This window comes from Cheilinus undulatus, linkage group 8 (assembly GCF_018320785.1).
Source record: "Cheilinus undulatus linkage group 8, ASM1832078v1, whole genome shotgun sequence".
Lineage (NCBI taxonomy): Eukaryota > Metazoa > Chordata > Actinopteri > Labriformes > Labridae > Cheilinus > Cheilinus undulatus.
Genome location: NC_054872.1, coordinates 20,379,712 through 20,405,237, shown reverse-complemented (window position 1 = coordinate 20,405,237; position 25,526 = coordinate 20,379,712). Strand labels below are relative to the sequence as shown.

Genomic DNA, 25,526 nt, shown 5'->3' with positions numbered 1-25,526 from the left:
ATTTAGTTAGAGCTGCTCTCTCTCTCTCTCCCTCTCTCTCTTCATACCTCTTCCTTCAAATAAAAAGCCACCAATTGGTTCGGGAGGTCTAATAAAATCTGTCCTCATGCTAAATTAATTAAATACCCAGGCTATATTGTCTTATCTGCAGGGACTTAAACTCTGGCCTAATTTTTCTATCAGTGCCAATGAAAAATTAAACACTCAATTTTGCACGTGGGCCTATAAACATGCCAGCATTAAGGCAAAATGTGTATAAAACTACCCCTATAAAATCAAACACCTGTTATAGACCATTTCTTATTATTTTTTCTGTTTCAACTTTTGCTTTCCTTCAGGCAACATTTTCCAAGCGAGGAAAGCAACACATCCCGACTCCGATTTATAGAAAATCCCTTTTGTCCACCATAGCACTTTCTTCCAAGAAGGGGGGTGAGATGTGCTTTTCCCATTAAAATTCATCACTGAACCCCCCCCCCCCCACCCACAGGACAGACAGAGTCCCCCGAGAGCTCCACTTTCGCCATTACTGTCAAGTACCCTTGACTCCTTTTCTTTTTGCCCTTTTATCTACAACAACTAATTCGAGTTCCTTTGCCCTTTTCACTTTTAGCCGACGTGAGTGCCTCCCTCTCTCTCCCTCTCTCTCTCGTAAAGCCCCCCTTCAGCATCCAGGCTGGTTTTCTTGCAGGGCCCCTGGAAAATTGAGGGGTTAGTGTCAGAAAACGAAAACTCCTCACTTCCAATGATTTGGCGAAGGGGGGAGGCCTCCGTTTTTCTGAACCCATTAATGGACGCATGGCGAATAACTTACCCTTTTGACAGCTGCATCATGGACGCTGTTGAGATGTTCCGATAATATTATCGGAGAGCAGAGAGGGGAAATCAATAGCCTGACATGAAATATGACTGCGAACATCCCAATTACAGCCTGTTTAGAGGGAATTAATGAGGCAGATCTTAGATACTGATATTGTTCTGTCTGGAGGGTTGAGCTGCCTCATTTTCTCGCTGTCACTAAATGAGAGTGGATGTTTTTTTCCTGATAAATAACACATGGTGGGAGATGTTAGATTGCGCCTCTTTTAATGGGTTAAAAAAGAACTGAAAGTGCCTCTGAAATTGCAGGCCTTGTGTGTCCTGAATGCCGTTTTACGCGTAAAAATTGCGCAAAATCAGTTAAGGTAGTCGTCCTGTAATTTCAGCACCATGGACAGCAACACTTTCTCATTGACCCCAACAGGACAAGCGCTCTGCAGAAACCGACTGCTTTTATTTTCAGTGAACAAAGTTGAGACGCTCTCACTTTCCAAGAGAGCTGTGCATTTAGTGAGACTTCTTTTTTCTTCTTTTAATAGTGATACTCAACTGCTGAGACCTAAATAATATTTAATTACACTTGCATGCGCATAGAAATGAAAAAAAAAAGAGATCAAATAAAATCATGTAAACCTTGGGACTATTTTTTTCCAAGATGTAAACTTTTTGTTATACATTTCGATACGTTTTGTGCGTGCGTAAAAATCAAAAAAGCCAAAACTTATCCGGATATTTCAGGTGTTCCGCCAATGTAGCATCATTCAGCTACCACTGTTTCTTAAAATAAACATAACGAGAGGTTCATGGAGAGCAAACAGGCTTTTTCATCAGTCACAAAAAGTCTCTCTTTGAAATAAAAGTGTCATTTGGTTTTGTTAGGAGCAGAAAAGTTTGTTGATAGTTTTGGGGAAAGTGTCTTTGGAGGAGTCTTGGTGCTGCTGCAGAGCAGCCGCGCTCCTCTCCGCCTCCAGCATGGCGCCTTTGGTGTTCGTGGTCCAAGAGACGGTGGTGTTGGTCAGAGCCTGGCTCAAAGTGCTGTGCCTGAACAAGGGGTCGTGGAAAACCCCGTCCACCCAGTTCCTCAGGGTCGTGACCGGCGAGTCCTGCCTGTTGTCCAGGCCGGTTACGGGTGAGGTAGCGGCGGGGGAGGGGGTGAGGGAGGAGGGCGGTGGGGGCTGGCATCTCAGCATACAGGACGGGTACTCAGTCTGGTTCAGGGAGGTGGCTGTTTGCGCCAAAGACCAGATCCGCGGTTTCCCGTCTAAAATCTGGTGTCCTGCTTGCTGCTGCTGGTTATAGCACGCCTTGGCCTGCTGCCTGCTCTCCGCCTGGAAATCCTCCGGGCTCGTTTTCAGACAACTTTTGCTCAAGTCCTGCTCCCCTCCCAGAGAAACCGGGATCGAGATTTTCAGAGACGTGTCCTTAATGAGGTGGTCGCCGCTGCAGTCGCTGGTCGTGGACATGTGTGTGTTCATGTGGTAGCGGTGTTTGAGCTCGCACTCCGAGCTCTCAGACTCCAGAGTGTCGAAGTCGTCCAGGTCGCTCAGCTGGAGGTCCTTGTCTGGTCGACTCCTGGTCTCTGGGAAAGAGAGCAGAGAGGACAGCGACCATGTCAGTGAGATATATGTGGATGGACGATATGTGGCATCAGATCTGATCAAAGCACCGCAACTGTCACTGTCAGATCAAACAATTCTGAAATCCTAAATCCTAAACTGACTCAAACATGAATTGAAAACCTGTTTGCAGCCTGTTTGTAGAAAATAAATCATAAACCAGTCTCATCATAAATTAGGTTTCATCCATTACATTCATCAACTTTAATTCTTCAATATCAGTGTTAGGCCTTTGAGAAATAGCAAATTCCTTATCACACATGATATTTAAAAAAAGAGAGAGAGATCAAAAATAAATCTTATAGTGTTAGTGGTCAGACCCTCCACTATGTCACAGCTTGTGAAACTGACAAAGGCCTGTCCAAGTTTACAGGCAAACTCCTACAGTGTGCCTGCAAACATGATGTAAAACATGGGCTCTCAAACTTTGCCAGAGACTGCGGACCCCCACTGTACCTGAGAGTGGTTGAAGCAAAGTTGAAAACAGTCATGCACATTTAAGAACAGTCATGTGCAGACATGACTTATATTTTGAGGATTTTTAAACCTTACTTTCATTTCAGCATAAATCTCACCAAATGACCATGGTTTAACTTTTCAACTTATTGTAAGCATTTAACTTTATGAAAACAAGTAAAAAAGACAATTAAATATCATTTTAAATAGTCTTTGTGTTTTGGAAGGTATCTGGAAACCCCCAAGGGGTCCCGACCCCTACATTGAGAACCTTTGATGTAAACAACTGATGCTTCAGACAGTCTTAATTTTTAAAATCACAGTGAAGAAATGGGTTCAAATCATTCAGTAACATTAGAATAAGAAGTTTAGCTCTTAAATTGTGGGGCCTTTTTTAGAGCCACAATTATGATGAAATTTTGATGCCATCAAATCTTATTCTAATCAATAAAGAAAGAACAATGATACTTTGACATGTATTTTCATCATCCCAGTTTAAAATGTGTCAGACAAAAATCCAATATTTAGCCTTCTATGATGCAAAGTTGCAAGCGGCTTCACATAGCAGTTCAATCATTGTAATTTTTCTGTCTTCAGCACCTTTTAATGAATCCAAATCCCTCCAAGAGGATAATGGGCAATGAATAAAAATTATGCTGTGGGAAAACAATAGTAAAAAAAAAAAAAAAAAAAACTTTAAAGAGTAAAACAACCAGTTACAAAGCGCTCTTAATGAAAGTTTTCAATCAACAGGAAGATGTGGGTTCTATCTCGTCAAGTTAGACGACTCCAGTACTTGAATTTAAGGATTCCAGTTGATCGTATCAGTGATATTAAGTTTGAAAACGTATGATTTATAAATACATATTCTTTTCTTAATGGAGGGGGCTTTTTGCTTTTTTTGGACTGGACAGCTGAAGGAAAAACAGGGAGAGACATGCACCACACATGTGCCAGGATTGGCATTCAGTCCTGTGACCAGTGCATCAAGGACTGCAGCCTCTGTATATGGGTGCCAGCTCTACCAATTAAGCTAAACTGCTGCCCATAGAAACACTTTTAACTGAATTTCTTGAACTAAGTCCACGACATGTTAAATCAGCTCTACTGTACTTTAACCTGCTGTAACATAGTCACTGTGAGATCATTCATATCTCTTTTACATAAATTATGCAAATGTGTTTTTATATGATCTATTTTTATTTGATTTTATTGTAGATTTTTATGTTTTTATCTTACTGGTTTTTTCTACTGCTACTGGACTGTTTGCCACCAACAGTTTCACTGTATTACATATAATGACATCATCTCTCTTATCAGTTGTGTAAACTAAAAAAAACAACAACTTTGCAGCTGGTTGCTTTACTTTTCAAAGTTTTCTCAACTTTTAAGTCATGGAAAAACAGACCATAGGCAAATTCTCTCATGTGATAATTTTCAAACCTCAACAACAATTAGTTGAAACAAAATCCATCTTTATGTTACCGATCTCCCCAAAAGGACCATGGATGCATGTTTATTTTACATGCAGCTTGCTGACAGCCACACATATACACCTGAACAGACAAGTGTATATCATGAAGTTTTTCTGTATTAGTGCAGTGCAAAAACATTCAAACACTAACCATCCTCATTGTTCTCGCTCTTTATCTGCTCCTCCTGAGACCCGTCCTCATCCTCGTCATATCTCTTCTCCTCTGAGCCCTTGTTCCTGGGCGGCCACGTCATCTTGTTCTCCTTCTTGAGCCTCCTCCTGGCATTGGCGAACCAGGTGGAGACCTGCGTCAGGGTCATCTTGGTGATGATGGCCAGCATGATCTTCTCTCCTTTGGTGGGGTACGGGTTCTTCCTGTGCTCCTGCAGCCAGGCCTTCAGCGTGCTGGTCGTCTCACGCGTGGCGTTCTTCCGCCTCGTTCCGCCGTCCATGGAACCGTATCTGTTAATGAGAGGAACACAAATTTATTGGTAAAAATCATATGGTTAATGGTTGTTGCATGACAATGTTGTTTGAGATGGCAAAAAAGTTTCTTTCCTTGAAATCTGTGACAGTCAGTCCTTTTAAAAACATGCAAAACATGCTGAATAAGCCTTGAACCACAATCTTAACCCTATCTGCCTCTGGGAAAGTGTGAAGTTTTCATGCAGAAAGTCCAATAAAAGGTAAAGAAGGCTAAACTACCCCTTTCAGGCTTTAAATAAAGTCACTTTTGAAACTACACATTTAATTTTATCATTGCAATTTCACGTTTTTGTATTTAATAAGTGAGTTGACTGCACAAAATTATCTGCAGTTGTGACTTAGTTGCACATATCATCACTGAAATCTTGAAAGCAATCCTAGTCAGTGTCTGCATTTATACTGAAAGTAAATGTGGCATCAATATCTTTTTAAAACAAGGAAATGATTCTATCAAATTACATGTTGAAGGGTCATAAAGCCAGCTGCGTCAGACTATATACATGTTTACAATTCAATATCAGTGTATCACCTATTAAACCCATTTGTAACACAGCATACTTCTCCCTCCCTACCTTCTCCTCTCCCATAAATATCAGCCATAGAGCTCCATTTAAAATGCACAGTGTTGATTTTCAGTCAGCAGTGAGCTGTAAAAGTCCTCTCAGGGGAGGCTTTTATGAGGCCTTTATTGCTCCCGTATAGCTTAGTGCAGGTCAAACACTGCTAAGGGAATCAAAAGGAGAGGAGCACTGCACCTTTTCCATACCCTCACAGATAAAATAGACTGTAAAATTGCTTTATCGAGTGTAATGATGAGCCCTCAGGTAAAAGACGATCACGGCACAGTGCTACTGCTGTAGGCCTGCATGTTTTTCTAATTCTGCTTTGCCTTAGACTTGGGCCTTTTGCTGTTTTTGCACTTATTAGTGATCCTGATGACACTTTTGTGCTTTATTTGGAGTGATTGGTAAAGAAGAGCTTGCTCTTGAGATTCGGTGAGCTCACATTGTGCTGTACTCACACATTGCTGATCAAATAACAATAAAAGAGTGCTTTCTGTTTTCAAAGTTGCCGTTTTTGTGCAAAGACAGCTCTGACTGCAGAGAACAATCAGGCGTAGTTATCATTCTTGTTCTATATTTCACCTCATCACAGGCTTCGTTTGGGTGTCAGCTCATTATTGGGAAGACCTTTCAATATGGCAGGCGAACTCTTCACAGCACTGAAAAGGCCTCATGTCTTTTCTGAAAGGGGAATGAGAGTTCTGAACCTGATATGAGTTCATCAGGAGAGAAATGTGTCACAAGACGAATGTGATCACACCCTGTGATGAGAACAGCCTTGACCTCGTCAGAATGATTGATCTAATGCCAATAACGCTCATAAAATAATGTGCATGATATTAGAGTTTCACTCGTTGCCTTAGCTACATGAGAAACTCTTTTAGCATTTGAAATAGTTCACAATGGGATGCAAACTTGGAGTGAAACTTTGCAGCTCAATTGGGACAAATTTGCCACTTTTCTAGCCCTTAAAAATTTCAGTTTGAGATAATCAACATAAGTGACAGAATGATGGAAGCCTCTTACCTGTCATACTGATACTGTCCTAAGGTGGGATCATAAGGATAGTAGGCTGTTGCCTGTGTTATTCCCGCATGCGCAGAAGCTGTGGCATCTTTAGTGTCAAATGTGCCCTGCAAAAGACAAAAGACAGGTTTTAGAAGAGTTATGCATAAACGGGAATAAAATCTGGTGCATTTATGGATGTCAAACAAATTTATATGGGGTGTATTTAAAGTTACTTCAGTTTATGAAGGGCCAAATTCATGCATTTTAAAATAAGCTGCAAAAGGTACTTTTGAAAGGGTTAAAACAACTTTACTGCAGGGGATACTTTCCACATGGTGGTTTTATTTTAATAAACACATACATAATAAGTTTGCACAAAATCAAACTTCTGGGAAAACAGTTAACAGCATCCACTGATCTGTTTTGTGAAAGGACTGAAGCAAGTGGATCCTTACAACAAAATAAAAGCAAGTTTAATCATTTTGTTATCTTATTAAATAATTGCTCTAAATATCCTTACAATCAGCATTTAACCATACATGATATCAAAAACAGTAAACGTCAATAACTCACCAGGACAAACATTTTCCTGAAAAGGCCTCTGAGTTCTTTTTATTTAATGAAACATATATTCTAATTTGTCAAAGACACATCCTGGTCAAACACAGTCTTTTCTTTTCAAATAAATATATTGACTCAATATACATATGATTTTATATCATAAGCTATTTTCAAGCATTCTTTTAGGAAATAAAGATTCATGTAAAAACGCCAAAGCATGCAAAAAAAGAAGCCTTTTCAAAATAAAACTCCCAGGAAAAGCTGTCTTTAAATTAGCTCAGTGAAAATCAGGTATTTTGCGGCGCAGAGAGGTGTGCCTGGCTCGGCTCTCAGCACCCTGCAGCTCCATTAATCACTGCCAGGAGAGATCAGATGAAGGGCTTACCAGCGAGTAGAAAGCCGAGGCGTCGGTGCCGTATGTAACGTAATTCCCATAGCCTTGTCCGCCGGTGTACGGGCTCCCGTACACGCCCAGCGCGGCTGCTGAGCTGAGCTCGTGCCTCGCCGTGGCCAGCAACCGGCTCTCATACACGGGACAGTACACGGGGGTCTGCCCGGACGCCGCTACCCCGGAGTCGGCTATGGATCTGCCGGTGGACTCGCAGCAAGTGGTCAAAGAGTTGGTTGTCATCAGGAACTGGGGAAAAAGCAAGAGACAGTTTATCTCGTGAAGTTATTTATTTTACAGGGAAATAAAAGACAAAAAGAGGATCTCACGAAGTTAGTTTTGAACTTTTGGTTCAAAGTTGTGAAAGGAGATCATCTCTGTAAAGCAGCACGATTTTCAAATTGCGTTTTACTCGTCTTATGAAGAAATGAGCGTAAAGAAATTGAGAAGTAGCTTTTTTTTGTCTCTCTTTAGAACTGACCCAAATCAACTTATTTCCGACTGGCATTTATTTTCTAATTTCGGTCTTCAGGAAATAAGGGCTATAAGCATCAAAAGATGTTCTGAGAGTGACATTTCATGATGAATTAAGCCTCATATCTGTTTGGAATTGTGCGCGTAAAATGTGTCCAAAACGCACCGTCTATCAGCTCTGATCCAAAAGAAACAAACAGATACTGCATGTCGCCGAGTCATCCACGAAGTAATGCCCAAATGATTTTTTATGGCTCAAAGCCAAAACTAAACAGCAGCTGGGTTACGGCGCAAAACACACAGCGCGTGCAGAACAAGTTGGCATGCGTGTTCCGGCGCAGATAAACATATGGTTGACATTACGGAGCGGCTATTATCTTGCAGAAATCAGTGAACGGGAGGTCGAGGGGTCTTGCTGCTTTTTTTTTTTTTTTTTGGTTATCCTCTTCTTACCCCTGTCGCTGCAGGAGCGCAGGTATCACTGAGCGATTCTTCTCCGATATAAGAAAGATCTGTGACAGCTTCACTTCTTGGCCAAAAACGCGTAAAAGGATCAGACTTGAATCGATGAAATAATCAATCGCGGCAATGTCAAAAGCAAAACAAGCAATATAATGAGCAACGTGGACTTACTTGTGGAGCAGACGAATAGGGATATCCAAATTGTGGATATGACATGGTAGAGAGGTCCCCCAATATCCAGAAATAAAGCGAGACTGAAGGTCTCCACTCTCACGCTGGCTGCGGCTCTGTTTGACTGTACCAATTGATTGGTAAGCACAAGCTCCTAGGATGCTTATAGGGCGAAGCAGAGTAGCATGTTTAATTTGTGCAAAATGCCCCCCACTCAAACGCCTTTCAGTGAGGAAAAAAATAAAAAATAAAGCAGGGAAATCTTATCTAGCGCTCCTTTTTTTTCTTTTTAAAAGTCAATTCGGAATAAATAAATGCAGACTTTCTTTCTTTGCCTGAAATATCACTTTGTTGTCAGATACATATTTTTGCCTTATAAAAAAGTAGTATAAAAGACGTCAGCAGCAGAGGCAGGTTGTTTTAAACGGCGGGTGACTCTGACGTCAGAAGTTTCCCACTCTAAAAATGACCAGACTGTAACTTTAATATGCATTTTCTTTCCCAGGATGACGACAAAAAAAGAGGAAGAAATCCAGGCAGAAATTCTTTGAAAGGGAAAAATGGGAGGGAAGAAAAAAAAAATGCAGGAAATAATTTGCAGCCCTAATCAATCAATTAGGCCAATCAGTGTCTTGAATATGCAAACGTATGTATCAGTTTAAATGCATTAGGGCCTAATTAAGCACATTCTTATCATTGCTGATGCTAATCACGAGGGGAACTAATTGATTTTAAATTAATTAGTGAGGAAGATTTCATTTGGTACAGAAAAAAACGCACAGGACAAACGAATTAAGCAAAAAATAAGTGATCTGATGGAGATTTGACTTCATTTTGTGAATTATTTCATGCTTAAAACAAACACCTATCTATCTATCAATCTATCTATCTATCTATCCATCTATCTATCTATCTGTCTGTCTGTCTGTCTGTCTGTGCCAAAATCTCCCCAAATTCTCGCGCCACAGCCGCACCAACGCCGTGCGCGCGCTGCCTTGCTTGGAGAATCCCGGGTTGAGACATGTGGATAGCCCCGGGGGTCACTCCTCAAATTAATGATGATGTACTCCCCTCCTCCTCCTCCTCCTCTTTCTCCCCTCTCCAGCTGGATCTGTGCCTGCCGGTGACAGGTCGATTGAGAGTGATTGATGACTATCTAGGGGACCGGGGCCAACATAATAATATGATAACGGCACCTTGCAATAATTGCTCGCCTTTCATTTACAGATGAAGACAGTAATAAACAGGCAGAGGAAGTTAAAGCTGCAGATTAAAGCCTATAACTTTCCTCTCGTGCTTTATTTTTGGGAGGGTTGGAGTGGGAGGACTGGCATGAAGTGTCTCATTCATTTTGACAAATTGAATTATAGGAGGGTTAGTACCTCCAAGCAAATGGGTGCATTAATGCTGCGAACAGAGAAGGGGGGGGGGGTCACAAGGGATCAGCCCGTGCGTTTTAATTTGCATTAACTCTAATGCCACCTTAACATAAGCACCCGTCTGAACGGCTGCAGCACTCACAGCTCTTATTAATTGAGACTTCTTTAAATTCATTGGGGTTAATGTGACACGCAGTGCATTAAGGCAGGGCGGGACCCAATTTATCTCCAACATCACACCCAGTGGACGAAAACACGAGAAAGTGATGACACGTTGATTTGGGGGAGATATTTTCAGTCAGCTTCTTTCCTTTAATGTCCTTTGAATGGACCTCTAACCTGGTGGATGTGGTAGTGAAGAGGCTCAGGACAGTGTGAAATTCTGATAGACATTCACTAAACTACACTGCCCACACCCCCCCCCCTCCCCTCAGTATACCTTTTCATTATCCACTGCGTTACCCAGTGTTATCGGGAGCCTATGATAAAATATTTAGGCGCACTAGTATATGCTTTTAGACGGAAAATGAAGGCGACGGCAGGAGTTCATGCTTGTTTAGCGTTTAAAGATTAAAAGAGTCTCCTCTTTTTTCTTCTTGGACAGATGTGGGAAGCAGGGATGCTCTGAAGTGGAGCAAGTGAGGGAGAAGATGCTATTCCAGTTCAGGACAAAGGGACTGTGGTTATGGCCTGATTACACTCTTTCTTTCTTTCTTTCTTTCTTTCTTTCTTTCAGATAACACTCTCCCTTTCTCTGGATGCTTCTTTTAGTTTTAAGTGTCAATTAAACTTCTCAGATCAAATTTCACAACCTCTTTCTCTATTGATTTTCTGGATGTTTCCTTTAAAAAAAGTTCTCTCTGTTCAGTCAAGGCCACTCTGAAGGGGGGGGTGAAAGGGACAGATCTGGGGGCCAAATGGGGGTCCATGGCCAAGAAAATCATGGTCCATAGTAAAGTTAATCTGTGATTGCCACATTTTATGTTTTTACCTGAATAATAACTATTCTTATTGGTCTTATTGAAGCAACAAAAAATGACTTTTATTCATGCCGCAGTACAATATTGCCTGTTTTCAAAATGTAAACCCCTTTTCTGAAAACATAATTGCATTTTTATGACATTTAACGAAATAATGTGGAAAGTACATTTCATAGCTAAGCCATTATGTGCACAAATGTAAGAATGCCAGTGAATAAAGTAAAAGGAAGGGAAAAATTGAGTTATTGCAAGGGGAAAAAAGGCAAAAAAAAGTGGTGGAAAATTGTTTCAGAGTGGCAAAAAATGGAATAAAACCAGCAAAAAAATGGACAAACAGGAAAACATGTATGGGAAAAAAGGGAAAAGCAGTTAAAAAGTTGCAGACATGGGTTAAAAGTGGTAAAGGTGGGTAAAAAGAGCCAAACATTAGTTCACAGAGGCAAAAATGGGATAAAAGCTGCAATAAAAACATAAAACAAACAAAAAAAGTTAAGAAAGACAAAGTGGAAAAAATGAATGGAAAACATGTGAAAGGCAGAAAACTATGTGGCATAAATGGTTTAAAGTGGGGAAGAAGTGGCAAAGAGGGTAGCTGAAGTAGTGAAAATAGGTTTAATTGGCAAAATTGGCTTAAAAAGGCAGACATGGAATAAATGCTGCAAAAATGGATGCAGATAAAAAATGGATGGGAAAAATGTGAAAAGCAATTAAAAAGTGATTAAAAAAAAGGGAAATAGGTGGCAAAAATGAAGTGGTGGAAAGTGTTTTAAAGAGGCAAAAATGGGATTAAAGCAGCAAAAAAATAGGTTAGGAAAGACAAACTGGAAAAGATGAATGGGAAAAATATAAAAGCAGTTAACAAGTGGCAAGGATAGAAAAGTGGCAAATGTTTAAAGTGGTAAAAATGGCAGCTAAATAGTGAAAAGAGGTTAAAAAATTGCAAAATTGCTTAAAAGAGGCAAAAATGGGATAAAACGCCAAAAACAACAGGATGAAAAGGACAAATGGGAAAAAATGAATCGGGAAAATAGGAAAAGCAGATAACAAGTGGCAAAAATGGTTTAAAGTGGTGAAAAAGTATCAATAAAAGGCAGTTAAAGAAGTGAAAAGAGGTTAAAAAATATCAAACATTGGTTTAAACAGGCAAAAATGTGTTTTGTGGACTGATGAGTCAAAAATTGAGCTTTTTGGAAGGTACATTTGATGTAAAACTAACAACATCTCATAAAAAGAACATCCTACCAACAATCAAGCATGGTGGTGGTAGTGTGATGTGCTGCTAAGGACCTGGATGACTTGCTGTGATTGATGGAACCACAAATTCTATTCAAATGCTTACTTACAGTTGATGCTGCCAAGGATGGCACAACCAGTTATTTGCTTTTTCACGTAAGACCAGATACATTTGGATTACTTTTTTTTCCCCTGATAAATGAAATTATCATTAAAAAAAGATACATTTTGTATTCACTTGGGTTATCTTTGTCTAATATTTAAAACTGTTTTACAATCGGAAATATTTTGGGTGCGACAAATATGTACATCATAAGAAGTCAGGAAGGGGGCAAACACATTTTCATAGCACTGTAGTTCATTTAAAATTGGGCCTTTGGTATTTGCTCATTGCCACTGAACTTTTGCTGCTCCTTGAAGTAAATATGGTTGTGAAATTAGCAGCAAAAGAGGAGCAGATTTTTACCACCACCACTGGCCCAATGACAGAGCAAACTACATGAGCATGGATTCTGAGTGAACTGTTGCATATTCCTCAGCAGTGTTGGGGTACAAAGGAATGCACAAGTGTACTAAGATGACCTTTCATTGCCTTTGCCATTCAGAGTGTTTTAAACTGTATACTGTTTGGTGAAAGGGTATATGGGTATACTTGCCTGCGCTACACCACTGCCTCTAGGATTGGTATTTCTTTCTTAAAAACATTTTCCCCTTTCTCTCTCAGTCATTTCTTCTTTTAGTGCATGTTATCATCTTTACCATGCATCAGTGTATCTGTCACCATTGCCAGTCATGACAAACATTAGAAATGGTGTGGCTAAAATGAAACTTTGTTTCATACTTTAGATAATCTCTGATGCTAATTTGCAGAATAGAGAGAAAAACAAACTGAGGTTACAAACGCTACAGTCTTTGGCTGCTCAGATATATCATTCAGGTACCCAGGTGAAAATTTAGGGGTTGAATTCAATTAAGAGGTGTTGGGCAAAATGTTAAGAAAAGACATGGAACAGGTCCATGGTGATCAATTATCCTGCATACCTGCTGGATCAGTTAGGTATAAAATATCCCTGGTAACACACTCCTTTTCCTTTTGAAAGGGTTGTTTGGCAAGAATGTACAATGTCTGACATGATTTGATCTTTATCCAAAGAAACCATTTGCTAATGTGAGATCAGACAGAAGATTCAGGAGTTTGAAAAGATTATCTGTTGTCCCTATGCTTCCCTTTTTTATATACAGTTTAAATAATGGTTCATGAAACTGATGATGGTGTTGGTCAACAAGTGATGACATTTTGAAAAATGTCTTTCTCAAAGGCAAAATGGAAAACAAAAAAAAAAAACAGACTTAATAGTAGAACACAAATAAATGAGCTTAGTCTGCCTGATGGTTTAAGTGGGTTTAAAATGGGATCAAGTATGCAGATGTTCATGAGATGACCACTCAGAGGTCATGAGATTACCACTCAAAGGTTTAAAAAAAGTTTAGAGAGTTAGTTGGACAATATATATGAGAAAAAAAAGTATGTCATGGGATTGTTTTCCCCAGTATGTTAGGTTGTATGTTAGGTCAGAGCCTAAGGACTATGACAGGCTGAGCTCTGGGGAATTGGGGGAAATTTTCTAGAACTTCCTCTGACATTTTGGGGTTATTTTGTAGGAAGGTTGCAGATTTTTTTTTTTTTTTTCAAAAGGAAAAAGAAATCTTGGAAAATTACATAATTTTTGTCATGACTTTTTAAGATAACTGAAAATTTCACCTGAAAATAAGAATATTTTTGGAAACTGTTGCAAAAGAAAGTTGAAATTATTGGTGAAGATTCTACAGAATTTTGGAAAACTTTCCATGACTGTCCAAGAATTATTTTTATTTTTTCCTCAATAAAAAAAAATGAGAATTTTCAAAGGAATTTCAGGTGAACTTCTGTGAAATATTTGGAAACTTTTCTGGAGTATTCCTTGGGAATTCTGAGAAACTTACCTTGCAAAATATTGGAAACTATCCAAACAATTGTTAAAGAACTTAAGCAACATTTGGGAATTCTGAACAAAATTTGGGGTAATTTCCCCACTAACTTCTGGTAATTCTCCATAAATTTTTGTTGAATTATGACTGGAAATTTGGAAACATCTAATGAAATTTCCTTGCTAATAATGGAGAACTCTGGAAATTTCTACAAGAACTTTGTCAGGAATTTGGGTGAACTTTTGATAAGTATCTGTAGCAAAATTCTCCCAAAACTATTCAGATATGTATCGTATAATTTTTAGGTGCATTGAAGAAAATTTGCCTGGAATTTTGAGCAAATTTTCTAACAATGTTCCAGAATTTCCTGACGAGATTTTGAGGAGTGCTGAAGGAAGTTTTAGGGGAATGACGGGGAATTTCCAGAGAAATTTCAGTAAATTTTTGACAAATTTGGCAAACCTTTGGAGGATTCTCCCAGAAATTGCCCTCAAAATTTGGGTTATTTTATTGGAAACATTCTGGAATACTCTTTGGAGCGCTGGGGAATTAAAAAAATTTGGGAAGTTTTGTGGAAATTTCCTGGGGCATTCTGGGGGATGTTCAGTTTTCAGCCAAATTCCCCTTGAATTTGGGAACATTTTCCCTGTAATTTTGTGGAATTTTGTTTTGAGGGGTATTTTCCCTATATCAGGGACTTGTCTTGTATAAATAAGTGAATTTTTTTCTGAAATTATTTGCATTCTCTACAGAAATTTTTCAGGGTATTTACCTTGAGGTCTAAAAAAATCTCTCATGTGTCCAAAAAGGGATTTTTTTTTCAGGTAATTTTGACAAACAGTTTTGGAATTTTCTGTGAAATCTTGGAATGAATGATACTTGGAATGCACCAAAATTTGGGGGGAATCTTCAATAGCAACTTTTGGACTTTTCTTGGGAAGTTTCTTTAAAAACATCAACATAAACTGGCATTTTCACTAAATATTTTGCTTTGAATTTGAGAAAATGCTGTCAAATGTAATCTGAAAATGAACGATTTGTGCTATGAGGTGGCCTCCTGATATTCATCTCTTTTCTAACATAACTCATATTCAAAAGTCCTCCCTGAAACTTTGTAATCGAGAAGCTGTAACTTTCCTCATAATTTGTCATGAGTATTTAACCTCAAAAAGAACAGCATGAGACTCCACTCTCTGTGTGAGAGGATCTGAGAATCAGAGAGGGAGAGATGAAATGAGTTCTAAATTTGGATCTGGATCTCATGTTCATCCTCTTGGACTACATTCATTATGCAGCAATGTAGCACGTTACTGTTAATAACTTCAGTAATATTACTTTTACTCATCAAACAATTGTCCTACTGCTTTAAGTTCTTCAACTATGTGCATAAGAGGAGGACAGAAACCCAAACACAGTCTCTTTTCATGCAAGCTTACACAACAATCGTCTCAATATGACAACCATGATGATGTCTTGAAACTATGGAGGAAAATTAAAACTGCAGTGTTTCAAATCAAGTGATTTTTTGAAGCTTGAGGATGAAAACAATACCTCAGATTTGTTGCACTGAATAACAAAGTTCAGTGGTGAACACCAACACTGCAGCGAACTAGACATGAAGTCTTTGCAAGCACAGGCACAGTAAAAGCAACAAAAAAACAGAGGACCCACAAAAGCAGAGATAAATAGGCTTAGGTCACCTCTTTGCATTTAAAGCATAACAGAGAGATCTAGATGTCCTTATAGAATATGTGCTTATGTGGGCATGTGCAAGGTTCAACTTTATGTTTCTAATTAGCAGTTAAGTGACAGATCATCTCATGGGCTTTCATGGACATTACAAAAACAATTTATCCATTGCATTGTTGGTAACTACCCTAACATCATTCATTTCCCTGACCAGAACCACACCAGATCACCCTCCGAGCTATTTCACCATCTTTACATGAGATAAACTAGTGTTTATTAGAGTGAACAGTTTATTTTCACAGATTTAGATTGGAGTGAGTTAAGGGCAAAAATGTGCAAATTCCTCTGCAGACAGTGCTGAGGGTTGACTGAGCACAGAGACAGGAAACTTGCTTCAATCAAGTGCGGTTCAGTGACAGAGCTGATGTTGACCTTTGCTGTGTTCAAACTCCCAAATGTAGGTAAGCATCAGGTGAAAGAAGAGCTCACTTTATTGACTTCTTCAAAATGGACTTGTCTGTGTACATCCATGATTGTGTCTCTGGATCTTTTTCATACTCTTCTATTACTTACTTTTATTTTCTTTTAAAACAACGCCAACCACATGATTTTCAAATAATTTTCAATCTACTTACACATGTCACACGCTTTCGTCCAACTTCACAAAATATTCTTCTCTTTTCCCCTTTGTCTGATGTCTGATGGTCCATTGTCTCATGTGTCAGCAATGTGGAAACCTAAGCTGACCTCAATAGTTGAAGACAGCTGCGCAGGCCGACTTGTTCTGTGACATGAAGCCTGGAGCAGCTCCCAGGCTTTCCAGTGTTTCCATGTTTCTCTTTCTGCAGTCATAGACATAATGTCCAAGTGTTTGCACACACAATGCTTATCCAGCAAACATTAGCCTATGTCTGTTGTCTAGTCTGGTCTTGGGGTCCAAATGGAATATTGATCTCCAACGATCTTCTAAATGTATTTCTTATTTCTTCTCCTACACAGCACAATGATTTTCCCACTTCTGCTCTGGCTCAGAGCTCTAATGGTTTTTGCATGAGTTGGATGGCAGGCTTGGCAGCTTCAGGCACTCTAAAAATGGTGACTCGGGTTATTGCTGCAAACTAAAGGCAATAAATACTGTTTTGGTAGATTGTGCAAAATTTTGTTCATGGCTTTAAAATTGACTTTACTGAATGTGCTTATCAGGTTAAACTGGTCATGCTATAAACATTTACACCGGGAACCATCTCTAGTAGATATGTTTAGGTATAGAGGAAGCAGACAATGTTAGCCAAAAAAGTGGTAGAAACCTTGTCTTGAAAGGAACCTTATTTTTTTAGTTATATTGAGAACTATAGTAAACTGCATGTATTTTCCCTTCTAATTAAATTCAAAAAGCTAAACTTCAATATATTTGAGATTCATCACAAAGTGAAGTCTCTAAAGACTTTAAAATTTAAAGTCAAAACACCTATTTTAGAATATTACAGAACATGCTAATTTATTGACTTTGTGCTTGGTCAGGGAAAATTTTGCACAAATTACTGCATCTATGCGACATGGCATGGAGCCAGTCAGTCTGTGGCACTGCTGGGGTGTTATGAGACCCAGGTTGCTCTGAAAGCAGCCTTCAGGCCATCTGTATTGCTGAGTCTGATGTCTTTTATTTTCTTCCTGACATTCCCCTAGAAACTCTGTATTGAGTTCAGGTCAGGCCAGCCAGTTGATTGGCCAACCAAACACAGCAATACCATGATCGGCAAACCAGTTTCTGATAGTTTTGGCTTCACTCTGGGCAGGTGCCAAGTCCTGCTGGAAAAGGAAATCAGGATCTCCATAAAGCTTCTCAGCAGAAGGACGCATGAAGTGCTCTAAAATCTCCTGGTAGATGTCTGACAGTGTTGACTGTGGACTTGATAAAGCACACTTTTCCAAAGTATTCTAATATTTTGGAGGGATTTTTTAAGCATGATTAAAATCATACATTACGTTGTCGTATCATTACTATGTTGTACTAAAAATTAAAAATGTACTAAAAATCAGAATCACTCATGGGATAAAAAAAAGACATACTCATTCATACAGAGTGCTTTATAATTGCTGCTTTGTAAAATATGTTGTGACATACATTTTAGAATTTCTAAAATTCTTAAAGAAAAGTAATCTATTCTTATTTTGATTGTAGGATCTATCTGAATCCTGCGAGCAGATCAGAGAGAGAACAACTGCTCTTGACACATCACACATCATCTGTCAAAATGTTCTTAAGAATTATCCAACAATCTGGCCTTTCCTGACCTCTTGATTAATCAGCATGATTAACTTGTAGTACTGAAAGTGCTTTACGTATGGGGAGTAGATCAACCCTTTGTTTTGCACATTCGTGTCAAGGGGCAGGACGAGGATTTTCAAAAGACTCACTCTTAACTGAATGTTATGGGAAATCTCCCAGAACGCCTCATCTACAATATGCCTGCTCAGAAAGGTTCCAAATGTCAGTAATTTCTTCTTAAGATTTGAAAATACAACAGCCTAATATAAGTTTTTATTGTTTCAGTGCATCAAGCTCCTTTTGATTTCAAACTAGCATTGTTAAACATCACTTGAAGTAGAAATATCCAGTATTGCCTGCTTATGCAATGCTGCCATAGCCTTGCAAAGCAGATGGATACGCCCTTTTCTGTGTTTCTCACTGGTCTGAACTGTTTGGGCCCGGTTAGAAAGTGAAAGGACCAATCAGCATTGAGGGGCAGTACTTTTGGGCATGGCGGAGTCGTGACGTATCCAAGCAGCAACAAGAGGCCGGTGCCGTTATGGTGGAAGACATTAGTGTGGATGCTGCTAAGGCCTCAGTTTTATCAGAACTTGACAACATTTCTTTGATAAAAGAAGAACAAAGAACAGCAGTGAGTTGTTTTCTTTTCAAAAACATGGTTCATGTTATGCAGTTCTATATAGAGTTTATTCCTTGGTAGCTGCGACAACGCCACGTGTTTGTTTTTTTCTGCTCTGATTGGCCCATAAAGATGTAACAGACAGAAAGTTCATCCAATCACCCTCCAAATTTTTTCCAAAGGCTCTGCCTTTTCCCAAATGCTGTATATCAAATTGTCAGGTTAATGCTGCCAGCGACTATTTAAGACCTATCAGGAACTCGAAGGTTCATCCCATTTCCAATAAGTGGAAGATTTCACCTCTACCTTTCATAAATTTGTTTCAAGAGGAAAAGAGGCACTCCAAATTGAGGGGCAGGTCTGCCCACAGATTTGGCCGGGCAACAAAGAGAATGAACCCTCCTGAGTTGTGATTCACTGATAGTACCACTGCATGTGAGTTGGATCAGAAGAACTGATGCTAGTCTTGATGCCACTTTTCATCAATTTTGGCTCTTTTCACACATTTTTACAGATTTTCTTCACTTTTTCCCCCTCCATTTTTTGCCACTTTATACAATTTTTTCAACCTCTAATCACTTTTTGCCACTTTAAACATAATATGGCACTATTTGCTTGTTGTTATTTGCCGATTTCATCATTTCCTCTGCCCTTTTTGCACTTTTAAGCCATATTGCCACCTATTTTTTTTTTTTTTTTGCAATTTTTGCCATATTAACCCATTTATGCCAACATTAACCCCTCTTAACCACTTTTTGTGCAATTATTTTTTTTGCCAGTTTTAAAGTGTAAGTGAACCCCCAGCTCAGAGCTAACTCTGCCCACTTCATACTTTTAAAAAATACACAACAATTGGGCAGTTTTGTACTGAGAGGAGGGAGGGGAAAAGGACGGGGTTTTCCAGATGAGGCGGGAATGACAGTGACATACCCTTGCCAGAAAGTGATATTGACTGAGTCCTGCAGCACTGCTCCCTCAGAGCGATCTTTTGAGGTGGAGGAATTTTTCCTCTCCAGAGTCCCCTGAAGCTGGCTATAGTGTGGTGGTGGACTGTGGTGGAACTGAGCACGACCTGTTTGGGCTGTTGGCTCCAGCACCGGCCTTACTGAAGCCATAGCTCTCTGAGCTGAAGCAGTGCTGGTGCAGGATAGGATAGGAGTGGTCTCTGAATGGTAAAGTTTGTTAGAGGTGGTAACATTCTTCCTTTTATATACAGTAAAGTTTGTGATGTAGAAACCTACCGATGGTAGGATTCTACGTTACATAAGCCCCACCTTTTCATAAAAGACTTTTCAAAGCAGATGTCACTTTGAGCTATTTAGAAGTCATAACATGCAGGTTTTATCAGTTTGGGTCAAATGTCAGAAGTAACACCAGTACTGATGTGTTTTATCATAGTTCAGTCACATACTTGAGTGTAAGCTGAAAAAAATGTTAGTGTTCACTACTTCTTTAATAACATTTCTCTCATTTTTTATCCATTTCTACGACTTCAAGTAATATTTTTGCCACCTTTCACCAATTTTTGCAATTTTTTAAAACACATTTTCTTGCCATTTTGTCACTTTTAACACACTTTTGACCATTTTTCTTACAATTTTTCCACATTCAAACAATTTTTCCCACTATTAATAAACTTTCTTGACCGTACCTTGGGTCATTTTTTTTTTTAACAAATTGTAATTACATCTCTCTAGTTTTTATATCCATTTCTACTACAAGTCATGTTTTTTCTACCTAACCATTTTGCCTTTTTGAACCTATTTTATCCACTTTTCAATCCTCTTTCAACACCTTTTCTGCCCATTTTTGCCTCTTCTGACCTTTTTTGTTGCCTTTGTTAACCCATATTGTCCACTATGAGCCCCTATCACCATTTTCTTTGCACTTTTTGCCAATTTTCACCACATCTCCCTACTAATTATATCAATTTTGTCCACATTATATTTATTTTTGCATCTTGTCACCCCTTTAGAGCACTTTTTTCTGCTGGTGTTTGCTGCTTTTTCAGCCATTTTGAACAATTTCATACTAATGTTTCCTCTGTCAACCCATTTCAATTCCATATTAAGACAAGGGGTTTACATTTTTAAAAAGGTTATAGTACTATGACACTAAAAAGAAAAAAAAACACTTGTTGTTTTGATAAGAATGGTTATTATTCAGATGAAAAATAAAATATAGTTATCGCAGCTTAAATTTACAATGGACCAGGATTTTGCTGTCCTGCATTAGCCCCCCATTTGGCTAGGCCCCAGAAAGATCTCCCTCTTCTCCCCCTGATGGCGGCCTTGTTGAGGGGTAGTGCTGAAAGTTAAAATTGTGGCTGAGCCCATATCTACATGTTTGGAGGCTGGCAAATACAACTAATTTTTCTTTGTGTTTTTCTGCACTAAGCTATTTTAATTTTTAGTCAAACATTAACTACACTGGAGCAGCTAAATAATCTAAAGTGTTATCAAAGGCAAATTAGACTTTAAGGTATATTTTTTTTAACTTGATTTAACATGTTTCCGTCAAAGTTCAAAAACAACTTCCCTGGTATCATAAAAATGCTTTAAATAAATAAAAAATTAAATGTGAAGCGTTAAACACATTATGAAGGTGGACAACCAAATGCATTATGCAAATCATGCAGCATTTACACCTTTCATGATAGCATGCCCATTATCCCTCATGTATTATCTCGAGCTGAGTGCGTAGCATGGCGATGAAATCCAATGAAAGTAGACCTTTTTGGTTTTTGACAATACCACGATAGTACGCCTTCGATGAGTCTACCCAGCCTTCTTGTTTCAGTCTTCCTCTCACTCCAATCCCTCTTGCTGTTCCTTCTCTCCAGCAGCTCTAAGTGGTTTAACATGTCAAAGTTCTCTCGGCTCATCCATAATTGATCGCCACAACGGGAGCATCTTCACTGCACTTAGTTAACTAGCTATCTGCAGGTGTTCCCTTAGCAACTGACCAGGGAGTGACACACTGAAATACTGTATGTCGACTCCCAAGCCCCAAAAATGTGAGCCCAACGTGTCTTGTAAATCCTAGTGTTGGCCCCTTGTTCACTGCTTGTGTTCCTGGACTCAGTATGTATGTCTGCCCGTTACACAGTCCAGGATATGGGTGAAAACAATCAAGTGTCTTGTAGCACTGGCCTTTGCACCTGCTCATGTGTGGTCAGTGCTGTGATTTACATGCTGGGTGTATGAGAGTATCTCCTTTTAACACCATGATAACAGTAACTCTTGACAAGAAGATGCTTGTAATTTTTCAAATATTAATTTGGCTAAAACATGAGGCTTATTTAACCGTTCAGTCCTACAATTTTATTGACTTTTATTTAACTTTTTCATCCTGGAAATAGACTACACATCTAATTGATTCCATAATTTATCTTTTTGGTAACTTATTTCTGTATTTGAGATTTGCTGGCTGGATATTGTGCCATGCGAACAAAATAAATGTTTAACCTTTTTGGCACATCTGAATTGAAAACAAGACTAAGGCTGAAGTTACACTCACCATTTCAGGTTTTATTTATTTCCAGATGCTTCATGAGTGCTCTTGCACATATACACAGCATCAAAAAAATAAGAAGAATGAATTTTAAAAAAAAGGGCAAGGGTCTTGACTGAAAGAACTGAATTGCCAGCCATAGAGCCAGTCTAAAGAAAGTTCTTCTTAAGCAAAAGTAGACGTCAAATAATTAAAGAAGTTATTGAATTAACAAATAGAATTAACAAAAGAGATATAAAGCATGTCTTTGCATGCCTTTATTCTCAGAGTAAGCAACTACAAGATGCAATATGATAACAAAAGGCCAAAGTCTGTATGATTTACCATGATTGTAAATGATGGCAGCGCCATTAAAGTTCACAAAGCATTTAGTCTAAGTTTGAAGTTGTTCTGCTAATATTCTGACTATTCATCACAACATCTCTGGAGTTCTTCTAACCTTCAGCCTATGAAATTAAATAGGTTAAAGGCTCTTAAATTCATCTTTTTTTTCCTATCAGTTCAAAGTCACTGGAATAACTATCATTTGTGAAATGTGCGAGAATAATGGTGTCCGAGCCGAGCAGAATACTCTTACTAGAACTTGCTGAAATTTCCATGAAAAATTTCAAACTTAGGTCAACTGTTGCATTTTAAGAATGACAGAAATGATCAATAGTAGTTAATAAAAACTTTAAAGACAAGGGATAATCTAACATAAAAGAAAAAATTTGATGTTCGTATCAATTTTAGGAAGATAAATAAATAAAGTAACAACACTGTGCCACTAAAATCACTGTATCAACTCCAGAAACGTACATCTAGAGGGTATTTATCAAAAATATCTCAGCTGCCTTAAAATGAGATATATATCTGAATTTAATAAAACACCAATTCAACTCATTGCGAGCAGTTTAGGCCCTTTTCTCTTGCTTTTTTTATTCTAAAATAACATTTTCATCAGACACGTCAGATAAATTGGACTTTAGTAAGTTGAATTGAGATATTGTTAATTAACAATATTTTGAGTGTTTGCTCTTGAACAGCTTAACTGAAGAGGCTGTTGCATTCATAGTTTAAGCCAGTGGCGAACTCAGGGTGTTTGAGGAGCAGGGGCAAAAATAACAAAAAGGGCTCCTGCTGTATATAGTGGGGCACCAGCACACAAAAGTTTTCATACATTTATACTGAAATAGTAAGACATCATATTCATATCTATTAGGAGTATACCTACCACCAATACTGGACACGTGCCCTTCAGAGGGTCTTTTCTCAAATTGTGTGCACTGAGATGGTACTTGGTAATATTTTGCCCACTTAGCGGGCACCAAAAAGGGCACTTTGTCAAATTTTGTCCTCTTATATGGGATCCTAGCTGGAATTTTTTTTCTATTTGCAAGACCTCCTAGAGGGCAATTGTCGAATTGTGTATGCTTAAATAACACTCTAGAGGGCACTATGTTGAATTTTGTCCACTTGGAGGGCACCCTTAAGGTCATATGTATGGTTCATGTTTTCTCATTTTAGGAGCATCCTAGAAGGAACTTTTGTCCAATTTTTGGCACTTAGCTTGATGGCACTGTATCTTAAAGGGCACCCTAGAGTACTCTATGCCAGATTTTGACACTTTTGTGGCACTTTTTTAAGCATTTGCTGACTTGGAAGACATCCTAGGGAGCACTTTATGAATTTTATGTTATTTTGTTGTTTATAGGAGCATCCAAGAGGGCACTGCTTTTCAATGACACCTGAAAAGGGGATCGCCCTACCAACCCTGTGAGTCTGCTGGTGGTTTAAGCACACTGTTGTAGAAATTTACTGCAAACCTTTCTTCAATGATCTTGTAACCTATGATGTCGCTTTTGAGTCCAACCTCAGATAGAAAAAAAAAAACAGCATTATTGTCAGCAAAGTATGTTTTGGATCATAGTGCAGTCTAAATAAAAACCTATAGACCATGTATATGAATGTAATTGTAATTTTTTTATGTGTCTGGTCATACTGCAGCCTTCTTTTGTCTCTTCTGTTATAGGACAGCAAATGCAAACAGCCTGACCAGCCAAACAATAAGACTTGTCAATCACCTTTCTGCCTGAATGTGTCCCATCCTGTGTGTGTGTTTCTGCATGTGTCACCAACGGCAAAGCCATCATGTCAGACACCAGGATGACACTGATCGTGGTGTGAGATACACACACCCACACACACAGACACACAGGGGCCAGGTGGCTGCTCTCTCTGTCATGACAGACCTCAGACCAGACCACTGACTTCCTCGTCTCCCTCGACACCTGCGACCATCACCAGAGCAGCCAACCCAGCTGCAGCCATGTGCAGCCACCAGTTATTGAATATATTTAAGCCAGCTCAAATTTGCAAGGAACACTTTTTTTTTATTAGAAACTATTGTACCAGCCTGGAGACATGTTTACTGATGTTTTGATTGTTATGACATGCTTTTCAAATCAGTTTGAATTTGGTGCTGCTGGATTTTGGTGATTCAGACCAGTGACTAAAATGTGCCGGTAAAACATCTAATTATCTATGATAAACTTTACACAGTAAAAATGTGCTTTAGAAAACATTAAAATCTAACTGAAAATATGATTGGATTCAAAGGTACAATACAGGGTTCCTGCAGACACTTAAAATGTCTTAAACAAATTGAAATTGAGGTCTTATAGAGCCTTAAAATGACATATTTTAATTTTTGAGAGGTCTTAGATATTTTATGGCCCTTTTGATTTGGATGTCAGAAATATTTGTCTAAATCTAAACTGTCTGGTTAGCTCTACATGCATTGTGCATTTTTCTTTTTTGGGTTATTTGCTTGTTTATATGACAATTCATGGCATGTAAGGTAGCAGATTATGCACATTCTCTGAATCCATGAAAGGCAAAGAGAAGGAGAAGATAAGAAATGCAAGTTTAAGAGATTTGACTTCAAGATAAAAGGACTATCAGGGAAGTCCAAAATGCACCAATGGTGCAAAAATTGTATTAATTTTCATTAGTTGACAATTAAAAAAGCAACTCAGACAATAAAACTGCAAACATGGAAAACAAATATAAGATTCAAAGTATGATGATTAGTCTTACATGGGATTGTAGCTCTTTTGTATAACCAGGGGCCTCATCAGCCTTCAAGGCCAACAATAAATTTTTAAAATAAATGCTTATATGATTTAGAAGTCAGTGGAGAAAGGGTAGAATCAGAGTGAAAAGATCATCTCCTACTTTATCTTCTATTTATTCAACTGAAGGCATAAAAGCCCAAAAACAGAAATTAAAAGAATCCAGTTCTTTCAACCAGTTATACCTGTAGAGGTATCCTTTTTGACTTACTGCAAAGAATTGAATGCCTTTGGTCACCAGACCCTTTTTATTGTGTGATTCATTTGTGCATATTTCTTTTT

At 38.6% G+C, this 25,526-nt stretch overlaps 1 protein-coding gene across 1 annotated transcript; it reads right to left on the bottom strand.

The window, feature by feature from the left end:
• Nucleotides 1-1,694: 1,694 nt before the first annotated feature.
• Nucleotides 1,695-8,523, bottom strand: irx4a (iroquois homeobox 4a). Its single transcript, XM_041794226.1, has 5 exons — nt 8,479-8,523; nt 7,369-7,620; nt 6,441-6,547; nt 4,517-4,827; nt 1,695-2,398 (listed from the first exon to the last, which is right to left on the bottom strand). The coding sequence occupies exons 1-5, from the start codon at nt 8,521-8,523 to the stop codon at nt 1,695-1,697; spliced, it is 1,419 nt and encodes a 472-aa protein (XP_041650160.1).
• Between the last annotated feature and the right edge of the window lie 17,003 nt (nt 8,524-25,526).

Excerpts from the sequence above, each read along its gene's own strand:
- irx4a (XM_041794226.1), bottom strand. The coding sequence starts at position 8,523 with ATGTCATATCCACAATTTGGATATCCCTATTCGTCTGCTCCACAA. Across the intron at positions 4,828-6,440 it reads GGACAGTATCAGTATGACAG|ATACGGTTCCATGGACGGCG; the intron begins GTAAGAGGCTTC and ends TCTCATTAACAG. Across the intron at positions 2,399-4,516 it reads GAGCGAGAACAATGAGGATG|AGACCAGGAGTCGACCAGAC; the intron begins GTTAGTGTTTGA and ends TCTCTTTCCCAG.